Below are 15466 nucleotides of genomic sequence, written 5' to 3' on the forward strand. Positions count from 1 at the left end.
AACAATAGGACTAACAGGAGAGTTAAGTTTGTTCATGACCACAGAGCTCTAATCAGGCAAATTGAAGGCACCTGTGTCAGTGTGCGTTCGGTGTGCAATGATGTCATAGAGTTATAAAAATAGGCCTTTTGACATGAAGCACAGGTATGAGTAATACAATTTGGAATGGCATTTACCTGCTTCAGTTCCAGGGTCCTGTCATGGCTTTACTGGGACACTTGACTCAAACAGAGCATCGTTAACGTCATTAGTAACACCTGTGCCTTTTTCCTGCTCTGACAAGTCAGAACGTCTGCTGGGGGAGAAAGCCTTCAGACACTGTGGGGAATGACAGGAAATGGTTTAAATTAGCTCCAGCTCTAATTAGAAACTACTGCTCAAATCCAAACCCGAGTCATTGTAAATAACCGGTTTTGTTCACAAGCAGGTTATGATTATGGTTTATGAGAGAGTGGTTAAAAGAAAACCTGCTGTGTACTTAAAAAGGGAAGAGGAGAACGGCTGCAGAAGTCAGTATAGTGACACTGACTGAAGGTGTTTGGAAGATTAGCAGCAGGTTGCTGGTGAAACGGATGTTTATTGTACTTGGCCTCAGTTACCATGGCAGAGGCAGTGACAGGTGTCGACCAGGATCAATGGTGTGGCACTGCGTGAGATTACATACGGAGTGTTGGTGTTGGTGTAGTTCGGGGTCAGTGGGTGTGCGTGTGTGGCATGTGATCTACTCTCACACATCACAGATCAAAGGGTAAAGGCAGCTGCCTGGTCATCTCACCCTAGGCCACCCTGATGGCACACCATGCTCTGGACGGGCCTTAAAAAAACACACACACAGAGATGCACAACCGGATGAAAACGAATGCTGGAAAGGGGGCAAAGGACGCCAACAGTTACCATAGAAACGTGAGAGAGCGAGAGCGAGAGTGAGAGCGAGAGCGAGACACAGAATTAAATCAACTCTGTCAATACGTTGCCAAGCAACACTCAGCACTAACGAAGCCGGGTTTGATAACTTGTTGATAACGCCAGTGGGAGACCTAGTGTGTGTGTGTGTATGTGTGTGTGTGTGTGTGTGATGGCAGTGTTATTAGCAGAGGCAGTGAATAAGCCCCCTGCTGAGACAAGCCCAAAGCAGAGATAAGGGGAGAGACCTTCTATTAAAGGCAGGGTTACTAGTGGGCCTCAGGAACACACACACACACACACACACACACACACACACACACACACACACACACACACACACACACACACACACACACACACACACACACACACACACACAGTAGCAGAACAAAGGCTTCAGCAGTCTCTCACACAATAATGAATGACACAACAGGACCAAAAGAGTGGTGCTTAAACATTTTTGTTTGTTTTTTTTATTCAACCTTTTTTTCCAAACCAGGAATGTACTAGTTTTTTCCTCTCTTTCGAGGTGTGTTTGGGGGAGGTGGGGAGGGGCAAGTGGACGGGGCCGGGAGGGAGGGAGGGAGGGGTCGCCATGATGAGTAGACAAGGGGGTAAGGAGGAGAGAAGAAGAGGAGGAGAGGACACAAAAAAAACCCTTCTCAGACAGAGGTGTCCCAAATACAAAGTCTCAACACGTTACATACGAGAGCACCTCTCTCCGCTGCCTCCGCTTGCTGTCTATTGGCACAAAGAAACACACTCACACACATGAACACACACACACACTTTCACCGACGGAGAGGTGAGGGAGCTAGGCGGTAGCTGCTTCGTTATTTTTTTCTCTCTCTCCCCGGAGAAACAGCGCTTTCTTCTTTCTCTTTTCAACATGACAAGCAGTGGCCGTGTCCGCGGTCTTTAGAAAAGCCAACACGTCGAGTCGACCAGTCAAACACAAACAGTGAGAGCCAGAGACACAACTTTGAAATAACACCGACGTGGAAATCAAACGATAGCAGAAGGAAAAAATCCAAAACTTTTGAGTCCAAGAGATACTTGACATTCTGCTGAGAGGGATGGGGGGGGGGGGGTAATGGGCTGAAAACGGGGCAGTGGCTTCTTCGTCGGAATTGACGCCGTAAAGTCCGAGACGTTCCCCCCCCCCCCCCCGCAGGCAGCAGCCATTTTTGAACAAAATACTGTCATTTTGGATTGGAGTGCTCCCAAAGAGTTGCGGGAGTTGTTGACGACAGAGAGGAGCAGACACTTCATTTGGCTTGGAGGATATTTTAGGTACTCTGAGCATGTTTAAATAGACATAGACTTAACAGCATACATAAAAAACAAAAAAAACACAAGTTGGCAGTTGTACAAAAAGAAGTTCATTTCATCTTTGAAATCAATTTAGATACAGTCAAATACAATCCAAACTCATTCATGGTATAGAAACATATCTGAACATCATCATCGTGTGTTAACCAAATCCATTTCAGACAAATGTGACACTTAAGTATGAAAGATCCTTATACAATGTTGGTTACTGATACAAAACACGGTTGAGAAATGTCGTCAGGTCCAGATTTTAACACTGGCTTTAACACAGAAAACATGGCTACGTCACTGGAGGCCTTATGTGTGTGTGTCTGAAGAAATAAAAAGCTTGAGCCTTTCCACTGCCACCCATTTTACACAAAAGCCATAAACATGTTTGAGCAACACAAAACTGCTTTTTTTTTTTTTTACCTTTTCTTTTTTTTTTATAGTATGCACATGTGAACACAGCTTTGTGTTATTGCCCTCAAGGTTGAGGTGCTGGGCACTGCCGTGTGTGTGTGTCTGTGTGTGTGTGTGTGTGTGCATGAGGGCGTGTGAAAGAGGGGAGAAAACACGGCGCGCACACAAACGCTCTTTTCATCCCTCCCGTGTCCATCGGGGTCAGCCTCGATCACAGAAACAGTCGTATGAAAGCAATCAGCGTTTCTGTCGAGTGCGGGTGATCGCGTGTGTGAGAAAGCAAGCGGTGGCGAGAGAGAGAATGTATGTCGTTCAATGCAATCAGTAGGCATCTGTGACAGTCATTAAAAGGTGTGAAATCTGTGTGGGATGGTGTGTGTGTGTGTGTGTGTGCCAAAAAGAGTGTGTTGACTGCTGGGGGGGGGGGGGGGGATTTCTCTTCTGTGTGTCCGCGGCTAGCAGTGCACTGTGTGTGCCTTTGTAATAAACAGAGGGTGTGTGATGCATTTCAACACAAACGGCGGAAATGAGAGGCAAATCCGAAATGTGCCACCTCACGTTGACGCTAAGTGTGAGACGTGTGTGTGTGTGTGTGTGTGTGTGTGTGTGTGTGTGTGTGAGTGAGAGAGAGAGTGTGTGTGATAAGATCTGTCCTTTCCATGGTTAAAGTTCAAAGTCCTCCAAAATCTGTTTCAGCTGTTGGTCCGTCGGCTCGAAAACCACTCCGTTCAAAGCAAATGTGTCTCTCCTCTGCCAGCCACTCTTGTCATTTGCTCCCTCCGTCCTTCTTTCCTTGGGATCCTTCATCTCTCACTCCTGCCGCTCCCATCCTCCCCTCAGCTTCTTTTTTCTTTAGTGTGCAATTCCTTCACAGTCTTTTCTTCCCTTGTCTCCCTCCCTCCCTCCCTCCCTCCCTTTCTTTTGCTTTTTTTTAAAAGTTCTGCATTCAGACGCCGCTTTATTCCTTCTCCCCAGACAGCACTCTCTCTCTCTCTCTCTCTCTCTCTCTCTCTCTCCCCCTCGCCCTGTTCTTTTCCCTTTATTCTTCTTTTTCATTTCATCCTCTCTCACCCCCCTCCCCCACCATCACCCCCCCGCCCCTCACTTCTTTTCACTTCTGCGTTTCAAAAAAGCGTTTGAAAAAAAAAAAAAAAAAAACTTTCATCGATGGTTCTACCTCAACACTTCCACAAACGAGGTCTAAACTTCAAAACTACAGCATAGTACAAGGAGCTATAAAAATATACACAGAGTTCAGAGACCCTAGAGGGGGGGGGGGGGGAAAAAGGGGGGGAGGGAGTGAATGGGAGAGGGAAGAGAGGAAGAGAGACACAACCTCTGTTCGCCGGGAGAATAAAAAAAAAGGGATTAAATTAATATACAATGCAAAGGGGAAAGGAAGGAAACAAGGTCGTTCTAAAGTGTGAAAAACAACAACAGCAGATAAAAAATGTCTAGCAACAGAAGTGTAGTTTAACAGAGTGGGGTAAAAATAATAAAACAATAGAAAACAGGAAAAAAAACATCTAGAAATGATTTACTGGATATTCATATATATAATCTATAAGTGTTGATAGCGATAAAAAATCTCACTTTTTTGATATTCGCTCACTATTTTGTGTTTTGGTATTTAAGACAAGTCTAAAGAACGCACGCGTACGCACACTCACTCACACACAAAGCGCACACACACACACAAACTGAACCCCACGCGCGCATATGCAAACTCATATGCAAAAGTCGCTGTACTGAAGCACACTAACTGCACACACACGTCTAATGTGGAGCAGCAGCGCCATAATTATTATCCAATGTGTATGCACACTCGCACAGTCACACCCACACACATTATTAAAATATACAAGATTCTAAGTGTCACCGATTGGTCAGACCTCCTCAGGCTCAGGCCTGGGCCGGGGTCATGTGACCGCCGTCCGAGCGTGCTGATTGGGTGAGTCCGAGGCCCCCCCTATCTGTCTCAGGAGAAACAATCACAAACAATCTAGAATCCTATTGGTGAGTTAGTGGCAGGGGCCGGTCTCTGGTTGGCTGGTGGAGCTCTGAGGGGTGGGGCCGGTGGGCTAGGCAGGTATGGCCTTTGGGAATCAGAGTTCTCCGGCGCTAAGTGGGATCAAGGGTGTAGTTTTTCTTTTGTCGAAGTCCTTTTAATTCTCTATGTTTTTTTTTTTTTCTTTTGTAAAACATCGCAAGTCCCAACGCCAGGTCCATCCTCCTAGAAACAAAGTGTGTCGCCACACACACACACACACACACGAACACACGCTGGCGTTACGGGGACGACTCTTCAATTCTGCACGGGGTGGGTCTCGTTTTGCTCTGAGTTAACAAGAAAGGGGGCTCTCAGAGGCTCTTGCCCATCCGTGAGGGCCTTGTTAAAAAGGGCTACGTACCAATACGACTCTGCCCTTAACACACACTTTGTGGCCCAGTGTGTGAGAACGGGGTGGGGGGGGAGTGGGGGGGTTATTCAGCTTGGAACACAACTGCGGCGGGGCTCACAGGGCAGTGAGTGTGTGTGTAGGTGGGTGGGTGGGGTGGGGGGGTAATGGGACAATACTGGTAGTATTGAGGGGTTCAGGGTCGGCGCTGTGATGGCTAGCTTTGCTGTGGCTTCATTTGGAGCGTGGGGATTGGTTGGTAATGGTCAGAGGGAGGTGGGTGTGTCCAGTCGGCCGGAGCAGCGGCCGTCTCATACTTTATAGTAGATGTTGGCCGGGCTCTGCGGCGGCATCTCCTGGACGATGTAGACGGGGTGCCCGTAGTCTCCGCTCACCTTCTCGTAGTGCGGGCAGTAGGCCGAGTCCGACGTCCGCAGGGGGATGATGATGTCGCTGGGCTCGGAGCCGTTGTTGTTGGAGCTGCCGAGGCCCCCGCCCCCGCCCCGCTTGGGGCTGGTGAGCGAGGACAGCGACAGCGGCGGGTGGTGGGTGTCCGAGTGCTTGGCGTGCCGCCGCCTGTAGCACACCACGCAGATCACGGCCGTCACCAGCAGGAGGAAGGCCGAGCCCCCCGCGGCCCCTGCGATGAGGGCGATGTTGGAGGACTGAATGGGCCCGTTCTCGCCGCCGCCCTCACCCCCGTAGCTGTTGGGCCCTCGGGACTGGGTGGAGTTCCCCGCTCCGCCTGAAACAAAACCACAGAACAATCTTACTCCAGTATCACAGGCTGCTTCCAGTGTTTCCCATTGATTTATACATGCACGGTAATCCCCGCGAATATACACCAGAGCAATAACACAGCGTGCTTTCACAATTTACGCTTTTCACGAGCTTTTAAATAAACATACCGATGCTTATGGTTCTGTCCCACAATGACGTGAGTAATGGTGGTGGTTTAGCGCCGCTAGTGAAGACTTAACCCAGAGGAATGCAGCAAATCTCTCAAGACGCTCACATGTGGTCTCTTTATTGATGTAATGAAGTGGACAGCAGTGCTTATAAAACGGAGAGGGGCTGTCCGTATAGACTCCATGAGCGAGTGTCAGAGTACTGCGCCGCATATATACGGCTTGTGGACAGCCTGGCTAAGCCGCAGTGTGTGTCAAGGTAACACACTCTATTTCCCTAGCCTTAACAACTGTGTTTACTTAGCATTACAGCCAGCCACATGAAGAGAGAGCCTCGCCGTCCTGCTTCTACCACCAGACCACACACTCCGTCTGCCTGCTGGCCCGGTCCTGCCTGTCTCTCTCTTTTCATGTGTCTGTCTGATGATCAAGCTGTCTGTCACACTGTCTGTCTGTTTGTCAGCCTCTGTCTGTTGTGTGTCTGCCTGAAACCTAAGATCTTCACAGCCTCGGAGCTCACAGCTTTCTCAGCGGGAGGTTGGGTCAGAACTCAGCAGGTGAATGATGGTCTGGACGTGTGTGTGTGTGTGTGTGTGTGTGTGTGTGTGTGTATAGGGGGGGGGGGCTAAGGCTGTGGCACCTGGGCCGTGTGCATGTGTGTGGCGAACTGGTTAAGGCCGGTAATGCGAGTCGCTGCTATATAGAGCCTTTGGATTGGTCTATCATTATTCTTGGCACACATCCCTTTCTTTTCTCCCTGTCTGTCTCTCCCCTGCGCCTCCTCGCCCTCCCTCGCGTTCCTCGAGTTATTGCAGCCGTAATGACCCACCTTGCTCTGAGCTCAGCGCCTAGCAACACAAACACACGGACATACACGAGCAATGCGAGGAAATGCGTGCAAACGCACCTCACCCCCCCCCCCCCCCCCCCCCCCCCCTGCTTGCTCGGCGACCCCCGTCGCGCCGGACCGACTGGGAGCAAAGAGCTAATGCCGGACGTCGATTACGCTCCCCTCTCCTCCTCCTCCCGCTTTCTTCCTCCCTCCATTAACCCAACATCCCTCGTTCTCCATCTCCATTATGACCGCCGCCTTTCACCGGCTCTCTTTATTATATCCTCTCCCTTCACCTCTCCTCCTCCTTCTCTTCTCCCCCTATTTTCCACTTCTCACTCCCTCCTGTGTTTCCTTTTTTCTCCCCTTGGTCCCTCTTTTTTTATTTCATGAGTGAATCTCACCTTGGAGAGAGACATTCAGCGGGTCAGAGATGAGAGAACAGGTCAAGGGGATAACATAGTTGGTCTTAAATGTGTTTTTTATCACGTTTTTTTGGAACGGTTTTATAATGCTTCAGTCTAGACACGATGATTTCCCACTAAACTGTTGCACAGGTTTTATGCAAATTCCAGAAAATGTCAGAATAAAGTGTGAATCAGTGCGTGTTTCCATGAACTACCTAAAGGAATACATTAAGAGGAGATCTGAGAAGATTAGCTCATTAATGGAGCACCATAACGCTGACGCATCGTGGCACTTCATTGCTGCTTCCCACACACACCTTTTTTTTTTAATAAATTAATTTTTCCCTATCCATGTGTATTGCATCCACTCCTGTCACCTGTGCTCTTTTTATTCGTAGTTTTAGTTTTTAGTTTTGATAAAACGTTCAGGCAGTTTCACTCAGGTTGTTTGAATGACCGTTGCAGTGACCAGTGAGTGGATTAAGGACGTAATGCAAAGCTACTATCAACTCTGTGTCTATGTGTGTTTATGTCACACAAATATATTCGTATTCAAACCTAAGCTGAGGTCTAGATTTGAAGCAGTTTAAAAATCATTACATTGCTTACTGCTTGCTAAGCCACACACACAGTACGAGGCTGTAATGTCAGACCATGAGGTAGAAATAACACCAGCTTTCTCCTGCACTGCTCAAACAATCTGGTGAAAACCGATGACAAACTGTTGAGGATAAATGCCAGAATATTGAACCTTAAACTATCCACACCTCCACGCCACAGGCTATTTGTTTGCATCAAGCTGTGTTACTACTGGCGCCTCCTCTTTGCACGGCGCAGACGAGACAGTCAACTGGATTGTCTGAATCGAATGATTGTGAGACTAGATCTAAAGTTTTAAAGGTAAATATGTAAACCCGGCTGAGCCCAGTGGTGCTAGGTGAACTAGCAGCATGGAGTATAGATACACACTTCCTTTGCACGGTAATGAGGCGATTTTATTGTGAATTGTCCCTTTAAGAACAACTATTTTCTATTGTTTCCAAACTGATTTATGATCCATTTATCCGAAATGGACATCTTAGATCCTGCCACCACTGTGTTAACGTGTGTGATGTCGAGACTCTGAGCGGTTAATATGACCCGCTAACGTATTAGCTTTACATCCCCAGAGAGGGTCAGACGAGACAAACAAAACGATCGTGAACAACCAGCAATATCCCAGTTATTAGCCGAGATCGTTCACACGTAAAATTAGAAATGCTGGCATAACTGTTGTGTCGGGAGTAAAAACAATCATTTCAGATTAGTGTGTGCTAACATGTCCTTGTGTAAGCGTCAAAAATGTGTAAAATCCCTCATTATGTGCTGGATGTAAATCACTCTTGTAGTGTGTCCAGAGTCGTCTGTCTCACAGCACAAACCATGCATAGTATTGTTGCTTACTTCACACCTGTGTGAGGTATGGACGAGTGATCGGACAATGTGTGAATGCCCCGATTGACACGTTTTGGTATAAGACGCATATTCACCACCGAAAAGCAGAAATGAAGAGAGGGAGACGACTGAGAGCAGAGCATTTCTATTCCGCTGAATGACTTTGAGGCAGAGCATGAATCTAGCCTCTCTCCATTTCCATCTCCTTGTTCTATTCCCTTCTCCTCTTTGCTTTTCAATTATTCTTTTCTCTTTCCTCCTTGCGTGCCTCCCACTTCTACTCACCCCGCTCCATCACTCCCCTGTCTCCTCTCCTCTCTTCCCTCATCTTTCCCGTAATTCTCATTTCTTTCTGTCTCCCTCTTGACGGAACTAGAGAATCCAGGCCACCCAAAACTAATGACAATATAACTCTCTGAAATGTCGCCGCCGGTCCAGCCCTCTTCTCCTGCTGCCCTCTCCCCCCTCTCCCCCCTCTCCTCCCTCTCCTCCCTCTCCTTTTGCTTCCTTCTTCCCAAGGTAGCTATTAGCCATCCATTGCCCGCCTGCAGCACTTAGCTCGCAGGGCCGGGCGCAGAGACCGGGAGGAGAGCGATACAGAGCGGGGGAGAGAGAGAGAACGATGTGGAATTAAATAGAGAGATCCACACATGTCACCGCTGCACATTCTCCATCTGTCGCCTCCCTCCCTCCCTCTCCCCGCAGCCTCTCCTTTTATCCACCAGTCTTTTCCCTCCATCCATTTTGTGGATGGATCCGCTGTGGATTATCCTCAGTTGGTCTCCTGCTTACCTGGGTTTCTGCTGGTGGTGCGTCCTGCTGGCGGCTCCTTCTTCGGGGGCAGCCCATATTGGCCTGTTGAGGAAAGAAAAGGATGGAATATCAGCGGGGTGGAGGAAATACTAAGACTACAACAGCCGAGGCTCTCGGAATTGGAACCAATAACATCAGCAAAGAGAGAGCGAGCCAGAGAGAGAGAAATAGAGACGGAAGAGCTGTATTCACGTCTTTCCTCCCCTTCCTTACCCATGATGAGAGAGCACATATTGATTGGGCTTCTATGTGCCGTGTATGAGCACTTCTCCATTTGATTGAATGTGAAACTAAGGAGTAGGCCGCTTGTTGTTTTGGCCAGAATTAATTTACACAAGGCCATAACGGCTCGTAATCTGTAGTCGCTAAATCAGGCCATCTGTCTAGCAAGCCCTCAGTAATGGTGATGGCATTAAAGTGCGTTTATGTGACACATGCAAACACACACACACACACACACACACACACACACACAGCTAATGTACAAGTGCCACTCCTCACCGCTGAAAGAGATGGTTCAGAAAAATAATCATTTTGTTCGCTTCTGAGCCATCTGGCCAACAGTAGGCTGCAAGAATAGGGTTTTATATCCGGATACATGACTACTCAGCTCTGCAGTTTATGCAACATTTGAAAAAGAAAGTCCGTTATTGGTCGTTGCGGCAGCGGAGGGAGAACAAAAATGGCTCTGACCACGGGGGTGCTTGTGGATGAATCTGTTCAGTAAATCCACACACTGCACTGCCCTCTATGCGCACAACCGCTGATTGTGGGTGTGCGTGCACAGCCGTCAACCTATACATGCTGACATTTAGAGAAGTGTAAAGCTATTGGCCGGCGGCTCCCTCGTGGCAGTCAACCAAACAGAAGTTAGGGGCGGTGCTGTCTGGATCAATAGAAACTGCTGTGTGGTCGGCAGCGGAGGGAGGTTCAGGCTGCGTGTGTGTGTGTGCGTGTGTGTGTGTTTGTGTGTGTGTGTGTGTGTGTGTGTGTGTGTGTGTGTGTGTGTGACAGAGAGCAAGCAAGATAGATAAAGAATAAAATAAGAGAAGGCAGGTCAATGTATGTGTGTTGGGCAAGGGTACAAGTGTGTGTGTGCGTGTGTGTGTGTGTGTGTGTGTGTGTGTGTCTGTGTGTGTGTGTGTGTGTGTGTGCGTGCTCCTCGGAGTGAAGCAGAGCAGCATATCTCATCAGGGATCACCATGAGGCGGCACGCCGCTTATTTAGATGACAAACAACACAGACGTGACCTTTCAGCCACACAGCAGATAAGACAGGAAGACAGAGGAAGAGAGAAAATAACAGAGAGGGGGACTGAGAGGGGAGAGTCGGAAGGAGAGGTGGCAGGCATGCAAAGTGAAAGGGAAGTAATGAGAAATGGGAAAAAAAGGGAATTTGAAAAGGAAGCGAGCAGTGTTGCTTTAGTGAATAGGGGTTAAAAAGAAAGGCAAACGCAGAGGGAATAGAGAAAAGGGAGAGAATGACGACAAACAAAAAGATGTGGGTCTCACTCAGAACTTCAGAGAGTTGTGCAAAAGTGGCAGAGGGGTTTGAACATCAGCGTGTGGGAATGGTAGCGTTTCCATTGCCCATGTGGTGAAAAAGTGTTTCTATTGAACTGAGCTGACTGTGCTGATCTTATTGGCTGATAGAGCCACATCAGCACCTACAGCACACAAGGCCTGATAACACGGGATGGTGAGTGCGAGCTATGTGTGTGTGTGTGTGTGTGTGTGTGTGGGGGGGGGGGGTCGTGTGAAGGACAGGTGCCTATTATGTGCAGGAATGCGCATGTCAGTGAAAATGCTTAAATGGGCCTTTTTCTGTTGTTGCCGCTTTTCTGAAAAGCCTGCAATGCGAGGGTCATTACCTGCGAAACGTTTTTTTTCCCAAACAAATTAGAAGCGTGTGCAGCTACGAGTCATTAAAAATCACTGACTGTGTGCTCCAGCGCCGAATGGAGTCATTTGGTTATCGCGCTCCCGCTGGCAGGTCAGCCGCGTGGGGAAACGTGTGTGTGTCCCTGCTGTGTACGTGTGTGTGTGTCCGCGCAACCCTGCATGACATGTGCTCATGTCCTCGCATGTGTGAGCTTAGGTTTATACCTGTAATGTATACCCGGCACACGGATAGGCGAGTTGCAGTGTGTGAGTGTGTGTTTGTGTGTGTGTGTGTGTGTCCAGCATGAGTCAGTCGTAGTTAAAAGGGAGGGGGAGAAGGGAGTCAACAGGGCTCATTAGAGCTGACTGATCCACACTTCTCTGCTGTTCGCACCACTTAACGAGCCCTAATATGCTCAGAGAGAACACGCGCGCACAAAAGAAGTGAGTGCGTACGCGTTTCCGTCGGCGTGTGTCAGAAAAGAGGGAAGACAAGAGGGACGGTGTAAAAGTGGAAGAGGCTGCATGTCAGATGAGGAGCATGCACCGCTCTGTGCTGGCTGTGCAGATGGGAGATGGTGTGAGATGCAGTGGGCTGGAGCCGTGTGTTAAAGGTATAGTGTGTGTTCTGAAGTGGGGTTGTATGAGGTACCCCCCCCCCCCAGAGCAAAGCCATGCACTGCTTGGGACGGGGACAAGCAGCAAAACATATGAATAATAATGTGTGTGTTGTGAGTGAGCGTGTGAAGAAGGGTGGTGGACTCCAAGAGTTGTGCATATGGGAGAGCTCACGTATGCGTGTGTGTGTGTGCGTGTGTGCGTGTGTGTGTGTGTGTGTGTGTGTGTGTGTGTGTGTGTGTGTGTGTGTGTGTGTGTGTGTGTGTGTGTGTGTGTGTGTGTGTGTGTGTGTGTGTGTGTGTGTGTGTGTGTGTGTGTGTGTGTGTGTGTGTGTGTGTGTGTGTGTGAGAGAGAGAAATTAATGTAGGACAAGAGAGTTGACAGGACTTACTCTGCCCCACTTTCAGGACCACCTTCATGCCTTGTGTGGCACACACTCCGCCTCTCATGCTATCCAGGCCTTGACGCGTCCCATCTGACGTAGCTGGAGGGAGGGAAACAAAACAATTACACAATTAGCCCAAGTACCAGACCCACACACACACACACACACACACACAAAAACCATCCGTTAAAGCCACACAAATTCACTTTCGCCGACAATAGCCTCTATTCATATGGTCAGCCATTCCGCAGTCAGCGAGTGACATTTGCAGAGGCAGTGATTTAAAACTCCACCAGAAGCTCTGAAATGTCAAACTACGTGGCGGCGGCGGCACTTTAATAAGTCCTCATTTAGCATTCCACTGGAATTCATTGACACCCCCGCCGCGCCGCATTGGTCTCAACCGCTTTCAGGCCAGTGCAATTGCTGCTGGGGCGGGGGGAAATAGCAGGAGAGGGGGGGGTAATCTAGAGAGCCATAGACTGACTGATAGAAGAAAAAAAAAGGGGATGGTAATCCAATCAAGACCGCATATAAAATAAAATGGAGCCCCTGAGACACAAGACACTGTGTGTAGCAAGAAACTGGATGAATACAGAGTATGTTGAATGAGTTAAAGCTCCAATGTTTAATACCTCATTACTGTCACTAGTGCTCATGTTTTAATTAAGCGAATTACAAGAATTCTTCGATTTGAAATTGCGGGACTGATGTGTTTAATACAGGCAATGAGGGATTTACCATGCATTTCTTTAAGCTATGAATGTGTTTCTCACACTGGAAAAGAAAAATGCAACAATTCAATCAGAACGGCTCGAGAGAGATACAGCGTCACGTATCAAATCAGCCTCCTAACCTGCTCCGGAGTCCAACGCTCTCTAGCGGAGCTATAGCAGGGAGGCCAAAAGAGGTCGCGCGGTGCTGGCTAAGTGCACAGGCAAGAGGGTGTGTGTGTGTGGGCATGAATCCCTGTAACACTCAAACACTTCTTCTGACATAAAGCGAATGCATTAAAGATCACTGGTCTGCAGGTCACAGAGGCTGGAGGAGCAGGAGCGGGAGGAGGAGGAGGAAAGAGAAGGAGGGAACACACAGGGAGAATCCGAATGGTGGGATCAAAGAGTAAAAGTGGAGGGGTCGAGACATGAAGTGGAAGAAGAGGAGAGAGAAGAGAGGAGGGGGGTGAGAGCTGGAGAGATGAGAATCAAAGCTATTTGTACACAAATGCTCAGCCATCGCTCCGGCCTTTTCGATCACACGAGGAAGAGTTCTCGTGCCACAGTGGCTAGTAAAAAGAGACAGTAAACATATTTTTCTTCCTTCCACCAACCCAAGAGCCCAGCACACACCAACTGTCTCTCCTTAGTTTTCCCTCCATAGCCCCCGGGGCGAACGCTCACCGTGTCTCCTTAAAGAAATGTAAAAAAGAAAAATCATTTCAGCCCCTCCACTCAGCTCCAGGCTATAGATTAGTCTGAAGCGAGGCAGAGAGGGAGCGAGAGAGAGAGAGAGAGGGAGAGGGAGGTGTGAAAAAGGAGGCAGCTTTACTTCTAACACCTCCGTCACTCTCTCTCTCTCTCTCTCTCTCCCTCCGTCTCTGCAGGATGCAGAGTGTGAAAGCAGGAGGAGGAGAGACGCAGGCGGGGGTCACGGCGAGCAGCAGTCTGGTGGGGACGCCAGGAGACAGGGATGGATGAGGGGAAGTAGAAAGAAGTTCTCCTTCAACTTCTTCTACTATTTGTTGTGTTACCAACGCATTTTAAATCATAGTATTTGTTGTGTGAGACCTGAGTCGTATATATCCTGTTACACTTATGAGGAAGAAGATTTCAAGTACAGCAAATAAATGTGTTTTCTTGATTATAAAATTCACACAAAAGAATTCTGAAAATATTTTCTATTTCTATGTGGGACTGTGTCCATCATAGGTGGATTAACAAAGTCTATTTTAGTTCAACAAAATACTGCAGCTAAATCACATTTCTTTTTTAAACTTTAATTAACGACATACTCTCATCCAGTGTACACAAACCAAATGAATAAATGATTTGAAAAGCATCATCTATCTTAATTATATTAAATTAAAGCTACAAATGCATCTCGGCGGCGAAGACGTCGCAGCTCTGATTGAAGGATGGAGGGTGGAGTCGGGTGGGCTGAGAGAGAAGGGCGGAGGACTATGATCCCTGAAAGTAATACCTCGTGACACACGAGGGAGGACGAGAAGGTGACAGGAGACGAGGGAGGTGAGGAAGACGAGGGCGAGGAGGGGAGGATGAGGCCGTGCAGGGAAGCAAGGCGGCGAGACTGATTGCCTGTGACAAGCTGTTGGTGATATGATGGGGACAGGAGACTTTGTGAGACGCTGGAGATGACCCTTGCAGAGCCCAGTGGACACAGGGAGGAGGAGGAGGAGGAGGAGGAGGAGGAGGAGGAGGAGGAGGGAGAAAGACAAGATTCATAGAAAGAGGGGAAAGTGGGAGAACAGAGAAAAAGTAGAGCAGTTAAAAACGGAAACTAAGGAAGGAGTTTAAATGACGTGATAGATCGCAGAGAGGTAAAAGACTCTAATGTCTCCATTATGGAAAAGTGCAGCAGTAATGGATACAAAGAAGAGCGAGACAGAGAGACTGAGAGCCAAATTGAACCAGGAGAGCCTCCACATATGGGACTTTGCAAATGCAAGTTATTTTTTTTACATCACAATCAACAGGTCACAAATATCACCAGGGCCATTTTTGTTAAAGCACAAAAAAAAATCCTCTTAAATCCATTAAACATGATACAGGTGCCCCTATTTCTGTGAATCTCTATTACACGGGAACAAAGCGGACAACGAGATCGAAAATATTCCCCGCCGCCGAGGTGCTTAACGCTGGAAACGCTGAGAGTAGATATCACCGAATCAAGGTTTGAATTATCACAGAACACCTGTGAAATCCTGATGAGAGACGAGAGATGAGAGCGGGAAAGATGGGGAGATGGAGGGATGATGCCTCAAATCTTTCCCACCTCACTTTGGGAGGACAGAGAGAGAGAGAGAGCGAGAGAATAAAGAGAGATGGGAGGAGTGTATAGAGCAATTTGGGATGAGATAAGAGGAGAAAGGAGGAAGAGCAGCGAGAGGGAGAAAGAGGGAGACAAGGGCGG

The 15466-nt window shown here is 48.2% G+C and overlaps 1 protein-coding gene across 1 annotated transcript in view; it reads right to left on the reverse strand.

Annotated features, from left to right (window-relative positions):
* Positions 1-3815: 3815 nt before the first annotated feature.
* efnb3b (ephrin-B3b) overlaps positions 3816-15466 on the reverse strand; it is a 73234-nt gene continuing 61583 nt past the window's right edge. The window contains exons 3-5 of the mRNA XM_079184292.1: positions 12323-12415; positions 9413-9475; positions 3816-5784 (exon numbers count right to left, since the gene is read on the reverse strand). Coding sequence (XP_079040418.1) covers positions 5351-5784; positions 9413-9475; positions 12323-12415 — 590 coding nt within the window. The 3' untranslated portion in view covers positions 3816-5350. The remainder of the gene's footprint in view (positions 5785-9412; positions 9476-12322; positions 12416-15466) is intronic.

This window comes from Pholis gunnellus (genome assembly GCF_910591455.1).
Source record: "Pholis gunnellus genome assembly, chromosome: 23".
NCBI classification, from domain to species: Eukaryota; Metazoa; Chordata; class Actinopteri; order Perciformes; family Pholidae; genus Pholis; species Pholis gunnellus.